This window comes from Hippoglossus stenolepis, chromosome 12, assembly GCF_022539355.2.
Source record: "Hippoglossus stenolepis isolate QCI-W04-F060 chromosome 12, HSTE1.2, whole genome shotgun sequence".
Taxonomy (NCBI): Eukaryota; Metazoa; Chordata; class Actinopteri; order Pleuronectiformes; family Pleuronectidae; genus Hippoglossus; species Hippoglossus stenolepis.
In genome coordinates this window covers 9668533-9687057 of record NC_061494.1, presented here as the reverse complement: position 1 = coordinate 9687057, position 18525 = coordinate 9668533, and the positions used below count along the sequence as shown (strand labels likewise).

Here is an 18525-nt window from a genome sequence, read left to right as displayed (position 1 = left end):
GCAAAAGTATTCCCCCAATAAATTCTTGCTGTGCAAGTTCAGGGTCAGCAAACTAAGTTATGTCTGTCAAACAGCAGCATTTATCAAAGACTGCTAACATTAGCTGAGCTAAGTCTGTAACAGCAAAAACATATTGAACTGAATTGAGATGATGTTTTGCGCCATAATGTGACTTTTCATATGTTGTCATTGTTAAACAGAAACTCTGATTGTCCACAAACTTGATTAAATACAGATTTATTGTTCAAAGAGCTGAGTGGGAAAGTAAATATGTACAGAATAGAAATCTGTTGTACTTAACGGCCCTTTGGAAAGAACGACAAATGGTGATATTTGTCATCTCTCTATCTAGAATGTAAATCTAAAAAAAGACAAAACACACAGAAACAGTCTAGTTTTGCAGTTTGAAGGTGCAGCGACATTTTACTGTTACATTATGGAAACAAGGTGAGAACTTCTATTAGACTGTTTGACTGTTAACAAAAAACATGTATGCATTTCCAGTGAGTCCCACCATCTAAACCGATCTTATGAAAAAAATAAAAATACAACAATCCATGAAAAAGATAACCGTGGGTACAACAGATAAAGAGAACTAGTCACAATGACCCCGTTCAGACCTGGTATCAGCATCTGTCCTCAGTGATCCCATCACAAGTGATCAGCACCAATTAGAGAACTAAACACACCCAAACAGACTTAAAACAACATAATGTCTTTGTGAACACAAATGACGTACATGGCCACAAATGACATCTATGTTTATTTGCATATAGAGTGGAGAAGCGAGATCAGATCTCAAGTGGTCACAGGAGACGCATTCAGGGTGCAGAAGTTAGAGCTGCCCACTTGTGAGTGGATGGTAATACCAGGTCTTAACGAGGCCAAAGGGTATCATCTGAAACTGACCCAAAAAAACCCACACATGGCCTCTCTCTCTCTCCATCCACTGAGCAACAGAAAAAGGATCAGCAGGATCTTGACCTTCAGTCCTCCTGCAGCAGCCATGCAAGGATTATCCCTACAGGGGGCAGCATCAGTAGCAGCAGTCCAACAGCAGTACAGACAGAGGCTCAGGGATGGGAAGGGCAAAAAGATAATTACCAGTGTAGTGATTTGAATTCTGTTATTCCTCAGTGTAGGGATGTATCTATCTTGATAGCATTTAAAATCCCATTCATATAAATAAAATAGGTAGTTTAACAAATGCAAAGTTTTAGAGTTGTACAGGGTCAAAGCGGCTGTTAGTATTGATGATGAAAGCTTAGAATTGGACATAGTAATGGAAGAACATATTTTGAGACCATGACATTCTGCACAGACCAAGCTTTATGCTGGTGTGAAAATTTATCTTGCTCTCCTCTCTCATGAGCTGCTTCTTCTGGGGAAGCACCTGGTGCAGTCATTTAGAGATACTCGCACAGGACTATGGAAAGTCCCTCCAGGCATGCTGTACTACGGTACCTTGGTGAAACTCGCTCGTATAGGACAGGTCCTCTCTTTGAAGTGCAATATTGTTAAGGAAATACAGACAGAATATCACACCCCTTACAGGTCAAGGCAAAACATTCTTCATCTGTGCATTGGTTTCTTTCTTTCATGGGTCTATGTGCAGGGTTTCAGGGCGGGCCTCAGCTAAATCGGCCATGCGCTGTCAGTGTACATTCCCACAGAAGATGACGTTTGTTGAGACCCAGTGGAGGACGTATCCTTGAGCAGCAATCCATGTAATGCTCAGTAGACAGTGTGCTTACGTTAGTGTAAAGTCCCTCGATGGAGGTTGAGATGCTTTGGAGAACTGTTGGTCCAGTTCCTAGTTTAGTTCATAAGATCAGTGCACTCCTCAAGTTAACTCAGGCGGTCTTTCAATTTCTGTTCTAGGCAGTGTCAGTGCCGCACTTCATTATCGATGAGGCTGTCCTCACCAGACTGGAAGTCCTCATTCAAGCCATTTTCCACATTGATTATTTCCTCGTCCTGCGAGGATCCCTGGCCGTCGTCCTCACCACTTCCTGAACCAGCCTCCTCTGAATTTGGGTCTTGAAGTACCTGAGCAATGTACATTTGCTGTGGGGGAGAAAACAAAAACAAATAAAAATGTTGAAGTCTGAATGCTAGATCATAACTCAGAATAAGTTCTCTTTGACAGTAAAGTTTTTTTTACATGGGTTTAAACACATCCTGCACTTTTTTCTTTTCTACTGATAAATCATAAAAAAGAATTTCTCTGGGTTTGAACATTGTGGGAAACATTTTGGATAATGTAAATACACAATTTAACCAAATATATAACCTAGTTCTAGCAGAGGAACTTAAAGTTTGAAAAAAACATTTTTCTTGTTTTCATGGGTAGCCTCTAAAATCTTTAGCAGTACATCTGACTGAGTACATACCGCTGCCTTGTTTGCGGCAGAGGTGCACACTGGACGCCCATTCTCCAATCCATCAATGTCCTGGGTGTCAATCTGGGATAAAAAACACATTTCACATCAGCAGCTGAATATAAAGCTGGTTTCAAATACTGGGATGAACAATTCAGAAAACATCTTTATGAAAAAGGTGCAATTATTTTAGTTACCTTGTAGTTATGAGCACTGAGATATTTAAAATGTCCAAAGCAGACATGAGAGAGGCAGATGATGATTGTGATGATCAAAACTATGAATGTGAACATGGACGTTGCAGCTGAGAATCCTGGGGGAATAACAGTAGAGGGAAACTTGTTTAACATGTTTTTTTTACGACAGATAAACAGTAAACAAATCTGTGCATGTGTAGTGACGTGAGTGGCCAGTAGATGGAGTCCTCCTCTTACCCGAGCGGACAGTGGAGAAGAAGAGAAGCCAAAAGAGACAGAGAATAGGAGCAGCCACCACTTGGTTGACAGCTCCAGAATGGATCTTCTTGTCCAGTTTGGATGGCAGATAGGCGTAGTACATGTTGTATCTGTCTGCTAAGTGTTTTAGCAGCATGTACATCAGTCCTGCACAGGGAGACAAGACAAGACATTCAACAGAGGTAATCCAATTAGGCCTGCTGATAAGCTTGAGTATAGAGAACAGAGCCACTGTACACCGCCTGTCCTCTGTATGTTTGTTCTGCACTCATTTAATGAGCGCACTATCAGGGATAATAAATGGTAGAACTCACCAAAAGGGACGATGATTGGGCAGGTGATGCTGTAGGCCATAACCACAGTGAAGATACACATCATCCAGGCATAAGCTGCCCCAAACTGGAACTCATAGGCTTGGTGCTGCAGAGACACAATCACAGGATATTTAAGAAAATTCTAAATCTAAAAATCCTAATATCATTGACAGTTAACAGTTAATAAACATTATAAACATATTTTCAACCTAAAATCATAAAACTGTTTATTATTATTTATTATAAATGATATGACATAAAATTCCTGGGTTTCTGATTTCTAGTCCCTTAAAAAGGTTCAGTGTGTAAGATTTAGCTGAAAGGAATCTGTTGGCAGATGTACAATCATCTAAATTTTACGAATTGTTGTTTTCTTTACCCTAGAATGGGCCCTTTACATTTACATCAGGAGCTGGTCCGCTCTCTGGAGGCAGCCATGTTTTTTACATTAGCCCAAACTGGACAAACTTAATACCTTTTGAGTTTTTAAAACAGAAGGCTACCACAGGTTCTCTCTCATGTTTGGAAGAGGAGGGTGAGGTGAGGGGTATTCAGCTGCAACATGCAACTTCTCCACTAGATTCTAAACACTGAACCTTTAATATGGCTTGTTCGTGCACACGGCAATGACACAGTCACTTCCCCGTTCAGTTTAAAAGTAAATGTTTTTATGTTGATCTAAAAAGTCTTAAACTATAGCCGTTTTTCAGACATGACCTGGTGATCCAGTGTGGGATCCCCTGCTGTGCTCACAAATTGACTTGTCCTGGATTTCTACGGTATTTATACAAGGTCAGGCGGTTAAGTTTGCAGAAACTGCGGAGCGTCTCACTCAGACATTTGCGTTCACACATGCACCTCCTCCGGAGAAAATACGGAGGAACTGTGGAGTCCAGTGCATGTCTGAAAGCAGCTTATTTCACATGGACCCATGGATGGTTTAAGCTTGGTAACCAGGGAAGGAACAAACCCTTTTGACGTTCCGTCGCTCAGCTGCAGAGCGGGCCAGGCAGAGGCGGATCATGTACATGAGCAGACCCGGGATCCTCAGCAGGTCCATTGCGTTTCCAATGAAGGCGGACGCAATGACATAGTTCACAAAGAAGGCTCCATTGTCAGGAAGGAACACACACCTACAGAGTAAAGAAAGAGGTAAGTATCATTTAAGACTAAAAAAAGCCTCATGCTTAAGTTTAAAAACACATTAGAGCCTAACAGAATTTAAATTCAAGTTAATTCTATAAACTAAGTGAGACTTGATCTTATTTCTAAATGACTGAATTAAATATTGAACAAAAAAGGCACTTAGTAGAGTACATACCTCCACCAAGGCCCAACAAGCCCCTTAAATTCAATTAAGCTGCACCAAATCTCATACACTCATAGATATCAGGTTCCTAAATGTGTCTCATCAACATTTATGAATCATTCAATGGAATACCAAATCTCACAATGTTATAGAAAGACAAAATATTCCAGGATCTGCCCCTTTATGCAAATCTCTAAATGTTATAGGTTATTCCCTGACCATATCCTTCAATCAAGTTTCATAAAAATCCTTTCAGTCGTTTTTTATGTAATCAAACAGACATACATACAAACCAACAAACAAGTGGACAGGGGTAAAAACATGACTTCCTTGAAGGAAGTAATAATGATTTTTAAAAAATAGATTAGTTCCGCTAGTTATGGTGACAAATAAACTGTTAACATCCTGTTCTGCTTTTGTCTGTTTAAATTCAAACAGCCATAAAATGATTCTACTTACTCAAATCTCACTGCAGCATCTGCCAAGAAGCTTTTGTCAAAAAGCCAGCGGAAGAAAACATCCAAACTGAAAAGATACAAGGAAAGAAAGGAATTATTAAAACTATTTATGCTGACAAGGTAATTAATGTGCAAATTAAACATTCAATTGCGCTGCAGGAAATTAATAAAAAACATGCTATACCTGCTGAGTCCTAGGGAGGGCAGCAACAGGACCATGAAGATCAAGAAAGAGTAGCATTTATGCATCGTTGTCCTGTTCTCTCCTGAGCTACAAGGCCAAATGAAACATTTAGACATCAAGAACACACAACCGGCTTAAAGGTCAAATGGAAACAATTACAATATAACTGTTGACTGCAGAAAATGTGACTCATACCGGGTCCAATGTGCTTCAAAGAAGGCAGAGTAGTAGACAATAGTAGGAAGTAAGGCAGAGAAGGACCACAGGAGGAGGGTGGGGAAGAACTGGGTGATGATTGGATTCTGGAGGACAGATCAGAAAGAAACAGGCATGTTATGTGAAGAAACAGATGGCTAAATTTCTGTGCATCTGTAACAGCATGCAGACTTGTGATGGCCATTTTTCAGTATGGTGACAAAGATGGCTGAACTGAGCTCACATTTAGGTACTCCACTGGTTTGGTCACATTGAACTTGTCCATCGTGGAGATGATGATGGCCGGGGTGGTGAGGAAGAACAGGAGGAGGAAGAGGACACAGTTGATGATGAAGAAGCGGATCCACCAGGGGAATCCTCCCACTGACAGATGCTCCCTGTGGGATAAAGGTTATTTGGTGGTTAGACCGACACTGGGTGGTGACCTGGCTTTATGGACACAGCTGGCCTGTAAACTGATACTGCAGCTTAAAAGACGCTTTTTCATCTGGTGAGAGAAAGTCTTTTCAAAGTAGAATGAAGTTCAATCATAGTGACAGCATAGTAAAGAATATGGGAATGAACTTTTCATTATTATCATTAAATACATGTTTGATTAAGGAGCTTTGAAAAACTAAACTACAGCATGAAACAAAGTTATCAAAAGTCTTCCAGATGCAGTATGCAATGTGGGTTTGTTTTGCAGTGACAGCTCTTCAGAGAATTTTCAACCTAAAGATAATAAACTTCTGACAGGCAACCAGCACTCTAAAGCAGCGGCAGCTAGAACATCATTAACATAAGTGACATTGTCGATCATGACAACTGATGCATTCACATCAAGGACAACTGATTTTCCAGTTCAGGGTTCTGCGTACTGAGTCGAGCTTCACCAAACTTTGAATAAACAGGTGAACAGCTCTTTGTCTGCACTTTATTCGCCGTGGCTCAATTATACTTCACTCTACTGTTTCAGAAAGAAAACTGCAATCACCCTCCCCACAGACAAATGGCCCATTTCAAACAGGCAGGTTTAGAACAGGCACTGCACTAGTAATTATAACATGAATGAAATAACATCAGTGTGTATCAGGGGCATTATGAACCTTTTCAGCACATTTTAACAATACCGTGATAATGGTCACTATAATTATGATATATGGATAAATGAAAGAATATGAGACTTGAAAGTGTTCTTACCAGTAGACATTCTGTGGATCTGGGGCATAGCCGACAGTCCAGTTGTGTGTGTGCAGCTTGGCACTGAACTGAGAGCTCTTGGGCTCCTGACGACAGTGACAGCCCTGACACTTGCAAGCATTAAAGTCCTTCGAAATACTGAGAACATAGATGTTGAGGAGGGTCAAGAGCCATGTATTGTGTCAATTCAGAAACAATCTCCAGAGGTACACATTCCATTATGTCAACATGTGCAAATGTACTTACATGGCAGTTATCGACTCATTCTGAAAAGTGACAAAGGCCATTCCTAAAGGTTTCCTGTTGACCTTCTCTCTCTCCTTCCTGTAGTCGTCTTTTAGTTGTCCCTCCAACTTGGTGTAGTAACCCACTGCCTCTTCCTGTCAAGGACACAATAATACAGTCAAGAGTCTATGATGTTTATGTTTTTTCCTTACTTTAATCCTAGTTGCCAATACACAAATGATGAAGCTCAGTTAATACACAGGAAACATGACGAGCTATTAATATAACAATATAAAGTAAATGTCAACCTATAACTTGCCCCTTTATATGTAATAGCTTAAGTTAAGACACTACACTTACAGAATGCACACAATAATACAACCTTAAGTAGATTTAAATCTGTAATACTCAACAGCCTCTGGAATTACTTGATAACTTTTTAGAAATGAGTTCATTTGGTGATTATTTATATGATATAAATATCAGTTGGTAGTTAGTTAAACAGAGTGCAGAACACAAGTTCAACAATGTGAAATTGCAGCAGGCTGAACAGACTATTGTGATTCGATTGTGAAGTCGAAAGGTTCTTTTTATCAGATTGTTAATGTTGATTTAGAGGTCACTTAGGGCCTCCACCTCGGCGAACAACACACCTAAATGATGTACCTAGAATTAAATTCTAGTCGCCCTTTTTACCCTGCTGCTACCTTCACCTTCTCGGATCTGATATAAATGTAACTTTAGCATGGTGATTTCTTCTCCCTCACATTTGTTCCATCAGTCATGTTGAACAACAAGCTTACTGAACTTATGGTTCATAATATCATCACCATCAGAAGTAAATACAAATTTTTTGTGGAGTGCATCAATAATTCTCCATTTAACAAATGTATAAAAAGGTCAAACACACTATGAAAGAAGTTCTATATAGTTGTGTATGGATATGATTTACTCTGGCCCCTTGCTAAATAAAAAAAAAAAAATCTTTCTCTAGTTGTATATTCCTCATATTATTTATAATATTATTTCATCATTTGCTCCTATTTGTTTGGTTTAAGATTTTTGTTTCATTCTTATTATCTATTTTGTTGTCACATCCTGGGGGTAACTGATCCAACACATAGTGTGATTCTGTTTTGGACACAACTTTTCTGGCATTGAAAACGATGAAAAAATAAATTCTTTGTTTGTGCTCAATTGAATCAGGAAATAAAACCAATTTATCATGTATTATAATATTATTTTTCACTCAGCGTGATGGTATGACTATGGTGGGAGGGAGTGCATAGGATGGCTTTGATTATTGAGGGGTTAAAATACCAGGTTACGTCACACTGCTTATTCACAAATCTAAAATTAGATAAATGTTTTTCTTATCTTTCAATGAAATACGGTGAAAACAAGTTTAAGGAGTGTATTATTTTGAGATAAACCTGCAACATGTTAGTCTGACCTGCTCACAGCCTTTGATGATGCAACAGCAAAGGTGACCACAGGGCTTTGGGTTGACCATGGTGGTTATGTTCTCCTTTTCCTGCAGGTCAATGAAGAACTTCTTGTTGCGTTCTGCCTTCTTTCTGTATACACAAAATTTAAATATGTGAGCAAATAAGAAATTATTTAAAACAAGATAAAACACACACTCACACTAATGGTTAAAAAACTTTTACCGATCAGAGTTGAGATTCATCAGTCTGGCCACATTGTAACAGATTCGAGCTTCCAATACGACACAATTTCCATACGCCTGCCTATGAAAGACATACAGAAGGAGAGAAAGTGAGAGAGTGGACACATTTACAGAATCACAAATGTACACAGTCTGCATTAATTACGCATTCCTAATATCAAGATCCGTGTATTTACCATACATGACATCTCTCATGTGACACCAAGTTATAACATCGCCACAAATTGTAAAGGCTCTCTCTACAAGGTTTTAGGAAGGGTGGGGGGGGGGTGATTGATGGTGTGTGTGTGTGTACTAAAACGTGTACGAGTGCAGGAGCAAATATAAACATTTTGTTAATACTATTGGGCTGAGTAGGAGTTGAGCCAAACATCCCCTCCTGTCTTGACACATGACTTGCATAATCCTGCTCATCTGGCTTCTATTATGGACAATTACACATATAGGCCAGTCATTGTCTGATCCTGGCCATAAGGGTGAGGACAAAACAACTGTTCTTAACAGGGAAAGGCACGGCTCTCATACATCCTATTACAGTTGCGGTACAGCTTTAACCCATGATGATGGACCATTTTGACAACCGGACAGATTTATAGTGGACAGATTTATAATGGTATATTATCTGTGGAAGCAGGACAGCAGCAAGAGAGGTCCTGAGGTGAGCTTACTCAAAGTGCTGCTTTATCTCACTCTCCTCTGCATATTTGGAGATTCCATTGACAAATAAGGTGCGTTTCACCTGCATGGAAATAAAGGAAAGTAATTAGCAACAACATTCAGACATATGTGAGCAAAGAGAGGATTTTCTGAAAGTATGCCACTGACCAGATCATCCTCCTTGTAGTGCATCTTGGAGGTGTGCCGTCTCATGCTGTACACTGTCAGTAACAGGTAGAGGAATGCAAAGGTGGTGTGCAGCCACAGTAGTGTATTACTTCGGAAATAAAGGGTAAAGGGGATTTAGTGACATGGTTAAAAACAACAGGGCAACATAAAAGTGCAACAAAATGCTGTAAAGCTGAGTATATGCTAAATTAAGTGAAGGTATAAGTACTACTCACTTGGCATCCAAATTTGCTATAGTGGTTCGCCCAAAACTATAGGCGTTGTTTTCTGTAAAAACAATATTACAAATATTATTCATAGTATTGTATTACACTGCATTTAATACAGCAAAGAATGTGGGACATGGTTTAAACTGGTAGAGAAGTAGAAAAACATTTGTAAGTTCGGAATGACTTCACAAAATAAAAAGTATGCTTAAATAGAAGTCAATGCAAACTGGTCAAACAAGATTAAAAGAAAAGACTAACCTATATATCAATAAACTCACCAAGTAGATTTCCAGAGAAATTAACGGGCAAGATGATGCCCACAGAAAGCACGCCCACTACGACCAGTAGGCCAATGATGTGGCGCTGAAAGGACAAATAATACACTGCATCCTCCCCACACTTTTCCCGTATCTCCTCATCCCTACAGAGAGAACACACCAATATAATCAGCAACCTAAGATAAATTCAAAGCAGTCAATCCATTTTAAATCTGTGCTACTCCAATTTCTCTTATTTCCAATTTGCTGTAAGTAGATAGACTCACTTGATGCGGAAGATAGCAGTTAGCCAGGAGCAGAAACCCTAAGAGAGAAGACAGCAGATAACTGAATGTGTTGTAACAGCTTTCATGTAACATATAGTGTTTATATGATTTAACACATTTATTTTATAAGAAATGGCATATTTACTGTGTCTTTCTGATCAATGTCCACAGAGCTGGAAACTGACGTGAGGCGTTCATAGCGTTCAGGTGTCTCTGATGTCATCGCAGAGGCCATACTGTATACAGAAAACACAACACACAGTGTTTATATGATGTTACACAACTACCCAACATCAGCATGAACTACAAGGGATGTTAGTTGTTCACACCTTTGGGAAAGTGGGATTACCACCAGTATGGAAAAGTTGACACACCCACACACGCCCTGAAATGGACTGAGGAGAGTCATCCCTGTGGGATCCACACAGGATTTAGGTTGGTAAACCAGTTAACCACAGGGAGATTCTCTACAGCCACATTTCATGCATTATTAAGAGCCTACTAGAGGTTGAATACACCATTACCACCAGAGGACAGGTTGTAATTAAAAGAAGACAAAGCTCTACACAAAAGAGGATTCACCAAGAAAACAACACAGTGATTATCAAGAGGCAGATGTATGGAATTTCTCCAGCAGAGCCACAGCTTCTCTTCGACAGATCACATGATGAAGACCTTATTATTTACTGTATACCATGTTGATAACACTCCCTAAGGAAGGTCATGTCAGTTAAATTTATACATAACTGGAAAATATGAAGATTAGCCAGGCTCTGCTGGAATTCCAGCACTGGTTCAGTGTAGTGAGTACAACATGTAAGGATAACATCACACAGATCTATAAAGAAGAGGGGCGAGAGCCTGTGGCTGTAATCCACAGTCAATTCTCCTCTCCTACATTCCTGAGAAGAAGGAATGGCTCAACTGAGCTCTACGAGGCTGGATGTACTGTAGGTGCACCATGTTAGGGCCAGTCTATGAACAACCACAGATCAGTGAAGAATTACCTCTCCCTGTAAGCATCTTGTCTGTGCGGCTCATGCAATGCGCTCACACAGAGGAAGTCCATGCTTCATAAAGAGGTCAATACACAGATTAGCAAACAAGATCTGATTAGAATGGTGAGAGAGGACAGGGACACATGACAAGAGAAGAACAAGAATAACAAGGAGAGGGAGAATGATTAGGAGCCGGGCACTGACAGACACCTGAAGAAGGAAGGAAAAAGTGAAACCATTAAGAGTGACAAACAGATTGAAACCCACAGCAGCCTGGACAGTATGAGGGTTATAAGGTTATCTAGAGAGAGAGGAAAGGACAGAGGAAGTCTACTGTATGGAGAAATAACATACTATTCCCGATCATCCAGGCGACTGTACCGCTGATCCATTCGTCTAAAATGAGAAGCAACACAAAGCCATTCAGCTCAGTTAAGGGATAATGGCCCTTTTGGCCAGTACGGAAATACATATTACACCAGTGGTACATCAATAAAGGTTCATCCTTGTATACACAGATATAAAGCAATGGCCTGTAATTTGATAATATGCCTTTCATTCTTTTACGAAGCTTGAACCACAAACATGTTTAATTTATACCCCATCTTTCTGATGATTACCCACATTTTCACTTAAGGCATCTTTTACTTTTCAGATTTTACTAAAATTGAATAGCCAGACAATGACCTTAAGTCAGCAGAGTCATGAGACAATAAACTACATTTCCTGTCAGATACAAAAGTGTCTCATGCTGCCACCCCCCTCCCATCCTCCCACCATGCTGCAACCCCATTCTCTGCTCACATGCAGCTGAAAAAATAGTGTATCTGCAACATCACACAAACACAGCAGGGGGATGTAGGTGATGGAGCACTGTGTCATGCACTTTCCAGCATTCACAGTCAAATGGGCCTGTAGTGATATCTGATCTCTCTCTCTCTCTCTCTCTCTCTCTTTTCATCAGTCCTTGTGTTTCATCTCATGATACAGTGGTTTAAAAGGAGCAATGGTATCAGCCCATGTTGACGGGTCCAGTGTCTCATTGGCTGCTTCCACATCTATTCTCCATTTTCATTATCACTCTGCAGACATGACATCAAACTCTTATTATCCTCAGTGTCAGGATGTCATCAATTTATAGCGGGGAACTTCTGTCCATGTGGCTTAGATGCAGACAGTCTTCTTAAGGGGGTTTTGAAAATTGTTAATATTTAATAATCTTGAGTTTCTTCCTCCATTTCAGGCTTGTTCAAACAGCTGTCTGTTAAACATGTAACAAAGCATGAAAATTGCCAGCAACTTTGACATTAAAAGGAAAACTGCTGATGCCAACTTCCTGTCTGGTGTACCATCCATGTGATGTCTGCTTCTGTCAGAAAACCAAGTGAACTCCACTCTTGGAAAAAGATTACACGACTTTTAATTGTTAACTTACATGCTAGTGCCAGATATTTAGCGGACAAACCATACACCCTTGAACTGTAAGCAAATCACATCAATGTCTAACAGTGGCTCTGTTTAGAGCAGGCTCATGACTTGCTGCCTTTTACACTGGCTCTTTAAAAAGTGCTGCCAAACCCATGGCAATGTCTTTTTTCTCCTGATCTAATCTAATCTTAACTGGTCACACCAAGATGGATTTCTTTGCACTACTGCAACTTCTTGAGTAAAGTTTGGGTCAACTGTATAGTTAAATATTTGTGAAATTGATTGTTCTAGCTGCAAAAAATATTTTTGGAAGGTAATTTAGTGCCAAATTGTTAATATTGTATCAAATATTGACCATCAACCACTGCAGTGTATTAAAAACATATTACATTGTGATGTTTACATATACAATTTCAACCATAGTGTGTATATATACATAATCTCATTGCTTTCAGTGCATGATGCTTAAAACTGAGGTGTGGATTTGTGAACTCTGATTACCTTTCGGTGTCGGTCACCAAAGCGAGGCGCCCATAATCCCATGCTACTTTTCTCAAGAAGGAGAACACAAACAGCAGCACCTAGAAGAACAAAATGAACAGCGGCTGTCAGCACCTCTAGTTCCTTTATTTACATTACACAAACGTACTGAACAAAAGCTACATAACTTCAAAAGGTTTTTTTTATCATTTAAAAGTGATTGCTCAGATGTTGATATGAAACCCTTATGACACACATGAGACTGATATGTCGGTGAAATGCTCATATCAGCCAAATTTTGTCGGCAAACCAACAAATCGGTCATGCTCTATTGGAAAGCTACACTCATCGTCTGTTGTAACTGGGCACTTCATTTAATGGACAAAGGTACTCACCAAGAAGCACATAAAATCAAGAGCGAGGACAGTTGGTACCCCTCCAAAAGGCAAACCCTGGAGTACTGTGCTGGGAATTCGGGCTGAGTAACAGTAGTCCCTGGTGGAATTGGGCTGAGGCGTTGGGCAGCTCTCTGACTTGGAGCATCCTTGAACCCCCCCGATGGCCATTATCAATATCAACACTTGATGCATCTCTCACTGCAGCATGTTGACAACCTGAAAAGAGGCAAAAGTGTTAGATCACCAAGTAAGCTGACTATTACTATTACACTCATCTTCTGTATGGGTCTATCATGGACCATTCTTCAGTACATGGACATAAATGCAGAGAAGGGGTAAATAGCATGAGACATAAATTTGCCATCCCTTCCTGCTGAGGCTTCTGTCTTGTCATTAGTCACAAGCTCTGCTGCTGCTTTTGACCACATGTCCAACTGTAGTTAACTTTACTCTGAATTCAAGGGAAACCAGATAATGCATTAACAGCTTAAAAAAGGCTGTGGGAATGCTGAGTTGCACAAATGGTTTAATAAATCAAGCTACTGTTTCGGTTTCTAACTGCAGTGTCAGACTTAGTATTGATAACTAGTATTTTACATATTATTGAGATTTCTCACATTGGCTATCTTCATAATTCAATAGGAAACAAGAAACAGCAGACCGAACAATCTACCTTAAGCTTATTGATGGTCAACACTGACAAAACATGAATAGTGTATGAGGGATAATGAGTCATATGAGACATGTATCTTTATCATCCTGGGTAAGGCTAGACAGTCCTTTCTCCTGCCCAAGCACACATCCAAAGTTAAGTGCAACATTTTGGCAAGTCATCCTGACACCAAGGTCAGCATTCATACATACAGTAACAAAGATGAAAGGCAGGGCACAAGCTGTTAGATAAAAACAGCAGTCATCCAATCAAAACCAGTTGTGACATCCTCAACGGAGGTTCAAAACATGAGAGAAACTAGAATAACAATCAGAAGAGCACATACTTCCACCTAGGCCCAAAAGTCCCATTGAATTAAATTTAAATTAAAAATTAAATCAAAAGCCACACCGGATTGTGAACGGTATCTCCTAAATATGGCAGAATTTGTTCATATAGATCCAATAATTATTTTCTCAGAAATTGACGTAAATTTCGAAATACATAGATCTCACAATGTAAAAAAATCCTGGATTTGCACCCTGATCTGCATCAATGCCAAATTGTAATGGGTTCTTCCCTGACCCATAATGCATCGCTCCACCAGGTTTCATGGTAATCCAACCAGTAGTTTTTTTGTAATCCTACTAACTAACAAACACTGATAAAAACACAACCCTCTTGAATTGTACTGACTGAGCTTTAAAAAAAAAAAAAAAAAAATGTTATAAGGTGTTGAGACAAAACAACCTCTGAAAACTACAGTACTTCTTTATCTCATAAAAAATTGACGCATTCTGATCGACAAAGGGTTTGGAGAGGGTGTGTAGCTGTTACAGAGAGGGCTGGAGTGTGTTTGCAGTTGCACTGCAATACTCGTGCCCTTTGACCCACTATTAGCAGCAGCATTCACGATGCTGCTCATCTGCCCCAACACTAACTCATTTATCCGCTCCCTGGAATGCTGTGACATCAGTGGAGAGGGACGCAGCCAGCGCTGAACAATAAGCCGATAGAGACCACAGGGTTCAAATGGACCGGTCTCAACCCAAGAAGGACACAACTCACACCCGCCACTTCAGCAACACTGCTGCACGTCCTGGATCCATTGACACAGTTCCAGCTATTTAGGATTCAACACCAACATCTTAAGGGGGAGTTTAGCACACTTCAAGTCAAGAACAACTTATTATTTCATGTGAGTTATAGATGTTTTTTTAAGGAATAGTGAGGTAAATAACTGTATATCTCTTGAGTGGCACACTTACTTAAAATGTGTCGGACATGTATCTATACAATCATTTCTATGTCATTTGTATTTGTTGTGATCTACAGTGGTTGGACTCAACCACACAACCTGATAATATAATGCAACAGCACTGCAATACAAACTCTTCATCTCTGCATGTTTTTGAGGATTATAACAATATTGATTTTGTTTTCCTCGCCATTTGTCTCAGTTTAAAGTGCCATGTAACAAAGTTAAGTGTACATTTCTCTTCGTCACCAACACACCCATACGGAGTGCAAAGCCGATTCTTAAAAATATTTGAAATCATAATTTGTTTACATCAGGGTGTGCATGCAGTCTTCTACTCCTTTGTAGTCTTTGATGGCACATACACGAGAGCCTGCCGTAGCATGTATTTGCTGTGAGGGAGAAAACACCATGCCTGGCACTTAGAAACTCACTCTAGAGAGAGTCTCGCATTTGATCTTCAGTTTAAGCAGTCAAAACAATGTGGTTTGTCAGGGATTATCATTACATATGTCCTTTTGTTTTTAGTTAAGACAAACAACACCAGAGCGAAACATCTACCAGGGACAAATCAGTGCATCATTCAGTTTTCCTCAGGCAGCTGCATTTACCTTTTTGCGGTAAGTGTACTTCCACCTTGAAACTTTACAGCACTTCTGTTTTCCATCTACAGCACAGATATTAATAACCTTGTGCATTAAAAAATTGTTTTCCATCCGTATGTGAGTCATTATTTTTTTTTCTACAAAGTTAAATATTTAAACAGGTTGTGTCTAATACTAATAGAGGGTTCTGAATTTGGTTGGCAGCAGTCAAGCAACACCAACTGTCTGATCACCTTGCTTGCACAACTAAATAAAACCAGAATTTAACAAGGGAGGGACACACTAGAGGAGCCAAGACTAAATTAAATTTATATTGCTCAACTCTTTTCTCCAAGGACGTTCACTTGTACTTCCTGCATAGACAATTTGTAACTCAAAACCAGCACCTGGTGCAGTTTCTATTCACAAGTCATTCACACATCTACAGTACAAGATAAAACATATAACCTATAAACTTAATAAACTACTCTCGATCATGTCTCCATCATCATGCTTTTAAGGGTTGGTGTTAAAGAATAAGCACAAACACGTGTGTGTGTTCTGCTTCACAATAACTTTTGACTTGGCTCTTGCAATGCTGCTGGCTGATAACTCTGATTTGACATATTAGCCTTGTTGGTATTAGCATGTAAATCATTGACAGCCTCCCCGTGGCTGAGTGTTGACGATCACAGATTGTGATGTCAGAGTTCAGTTTCATAATCATGTCACAACATGCATGTCAATGTAAGACTACACATAATACAAAGACAAGGAATTCAAGGAAAAATTATAAATGTTGTAGTTCAAACATAATTAATCAATTAATTTATTTGGATTAGCATTAACAACTTCCAGGGTAGATTAGGGTACCTAAGGTCCACTTAAATATAAGTATTGTTCACTGTTGACATAGATTCATTAAAATATAATTGGTATTTTCTAGTTAAACTTTATTATACGGAAACCTCACATATTCAATAATAGATAATAGAGGAGTGATCATACAAAGATTAAGATAAGACAAATTCCAATTAATTCTGTATGACAACACATTATTACATTGAATAGAGGAAAACAGCACATAACATAGAAACGTATCCATAATTGTGTAAAAAATTGAATGAATTACATTCTCTCTATTAAGTAATCTCACGACTGTATTTGAATTGTACCTTGAAAAGGCTAAAGTGTGTGTTCCATCCCATCTTTTCATTTTCAAGGGAAGCCTGAACTGATTTGAGTCAAACAGACCACAATCACTTGCAGTTATATGTAACAATAAGCAATAATATCATGGCATACACTGTGTGGTTACAGTCCTATGTACGTGAGGCTTAGTTTAATGTGGGGAGCTAATCTCTATTATCTGTGTCACCGTTTCAAATTCTAGATGAACACAGGGTGTCAAACTAATCAGGTAATAATAGGGTGTCCGTTTACATTCAACTGGCGATGGGCATTAATCATCATTTTACACAGTAACAGATGTAATGATGGATCAAAGAATCAAATAGTTACCCATGGCTTACAGCATAGTAAATATTAAAAAAACATAAATGTAAGAGAGAAACCAATACCCTCAGGTTATGGTGAGGAGTCAGGTTTTAATCTAATCTTTATCCCTTTAAAAGGCTGGTCACAGGCTGTGACTAGTGCCCGGTGGAAACCCAAGTCAGTGAATGCAGCAACATAAACCTGTTACACTCCAGAGATTCTCGAAACACAGCATTGCTCAACCACTATCGTTACATAGATAGCTGAGATATGTGAGGAATTACTGATCCTCCACTGGTTATATTGAGTAGAGACATGCTGTACGGAGCCTTACAGACAGATGGGCAGACTTTAATACTGCAGCTGCATTGTCTCACACCGCTCCTAGTATCTTATCCCATCCACAGGGTGTCAGATATTGTGGTGGTCCAAGTGTGACCAGTTTTAAAAATGATTCATTAAAAATGTATTGTTATTCTCATACGGAACAAAAGAATATGATCAGTTGAACCAAACCTAACATCCCCGGATGAGAACAGGCGACCTTAATCTTGGGGCTCGAGGGTGGCAAATAATAAATAATTCATGAATGACACAGCCATCTACTTTAATGTAAAGCTACACTCCTCACAACCGACAAGCGTCTTTGTTTATTCGGTCTCACTTGCTTGTTGACCTCACTGGAGCCCAGTTAGCCTGGCGCTAATGCTAACGGGATGTGTTTACTGGTTGTTCTGACAGCTAAGTTACAGAAGTAGCGCACAGTTTGTTTCGCATTTAGCTGCCACGACTGTAGAGAGAAAAACAAACACGTCTGTAGCGAAAACCAACGAAAACAAGGGCGTTTATGTAAGCGAGCAAAACAACTTACCTTGCTATGATACGCAGCAGCAGCAGCAGAAACTGTTACAAATAGCTAACGTGAGCTAGCACTCAGTAGTTGCGTTGAAGTTAGCTAAGTTAGCCCCTCGATGTAGCAACACGGGTGGGCAAAGTAACAGGTGGAGGTGGTCTAACGCCCGGCGGCCGAATTCCCGCTTCGAACCAGCCTCTGTGAAACACAACACTGAATCCGAGCGAGTCGGTGAGGCCGTGTAACTGTTCGTGATGACGGACAATCCTCCGCTGTCTCGGCTGCGTCTGTCAGCCGGTTCGACAAGTCTGCGCTAACCCAACCAGTCTGTCTGCCAGCGGAGGGTTATCAGCGTGACGTACCTAGA

At 39.8% G+C, this 18525-nt stretch overlaps 1 protein-coding gene across 4 annotated transcripts; it reads right to left on the bottom strand.

Moving 5' to 3' along the window:
- Positions 1–221: 221 nt before the first annotated feature.
- LOC118119432 (CSC1-like protein 2) lies at positions 222–18474 on the bottom strand. 4 transcript variants are annotated; one of them, XM_035173421.2, is made up of 25 exons: positions 18177–18474; positions 13312–13530; positions 12938–13017; positions 11363–11404; positions 11018–11080; positions 10156–10246; positions 10011–10048; positions 9745–9887; positions 9473–9524; positions 9237–9345; positions 9080–9150; positions 8392–8472; positions 8175–8298; positions 6743–6876; positions 6497–6634; positions 5541–5694; positions 5297–5403; positions 5102–5188; positions 4919–4984; positions 4121–4283; positions 3151–3256; positions 2816–2983; positions 2579–2694; positions 2394–2465; positions 222–2067 (listed from the first exon to the last, which is right to left on the bottom strand). In XM_035173421.2, the coding sequence occupies exons 2-25, from the start codon at positions 13504–13506 to the stop codon at positions 1888–1890; spliced, it is 2580 nt and encodes an 859-aa protein (XP_035029312.1). In that variant the 5' UTR covers positions 13507–13530; positions 18177–18474; the 3' UTR covers positions 222–1887. The 4 variants fall into 4 exon arrangements, with proteins under 4 accessions (XP_035029312.1, XP_035029315.1, XP_035029314.1 ...); XM_035173424.2 differs by lacking the exon at positions 11018–11080 and having other exon boundaries at positions 18177–18473; XM_035173423.2 differs by lacking the exon at positions 11363–11404 and having other exon boundaries at positions 18177–18473.
- Positions 18475–18525: the final 51 nt, after the last annotated feature.

Excerpts from the sequence above, each read along its gene's own strand:
- LOC118119432 (XM_035173421.2), bottom strand. The coding sequence starts at position 13,506 with ATGCATCAAGTGTTGATATTGATAATGGCCATCGGGGGGGTTCAAGGA. Across the intron at positions 13,018-13,311 it reads TTGATTTTATGTGCTTCTTG|GTGCTGCTGTTTGTGTTCTC; the intron begins GTGAGTACCTTT and ends TTGTTCTTCTAG. Across the intron at positions 8,299-8,391 it reads ATGAATCTCAACTCTGATCG|AAAGAAGGCAGAACGCAACA; the intron begins GTAAAAGTTTTT and ends TTGTGTATACAG.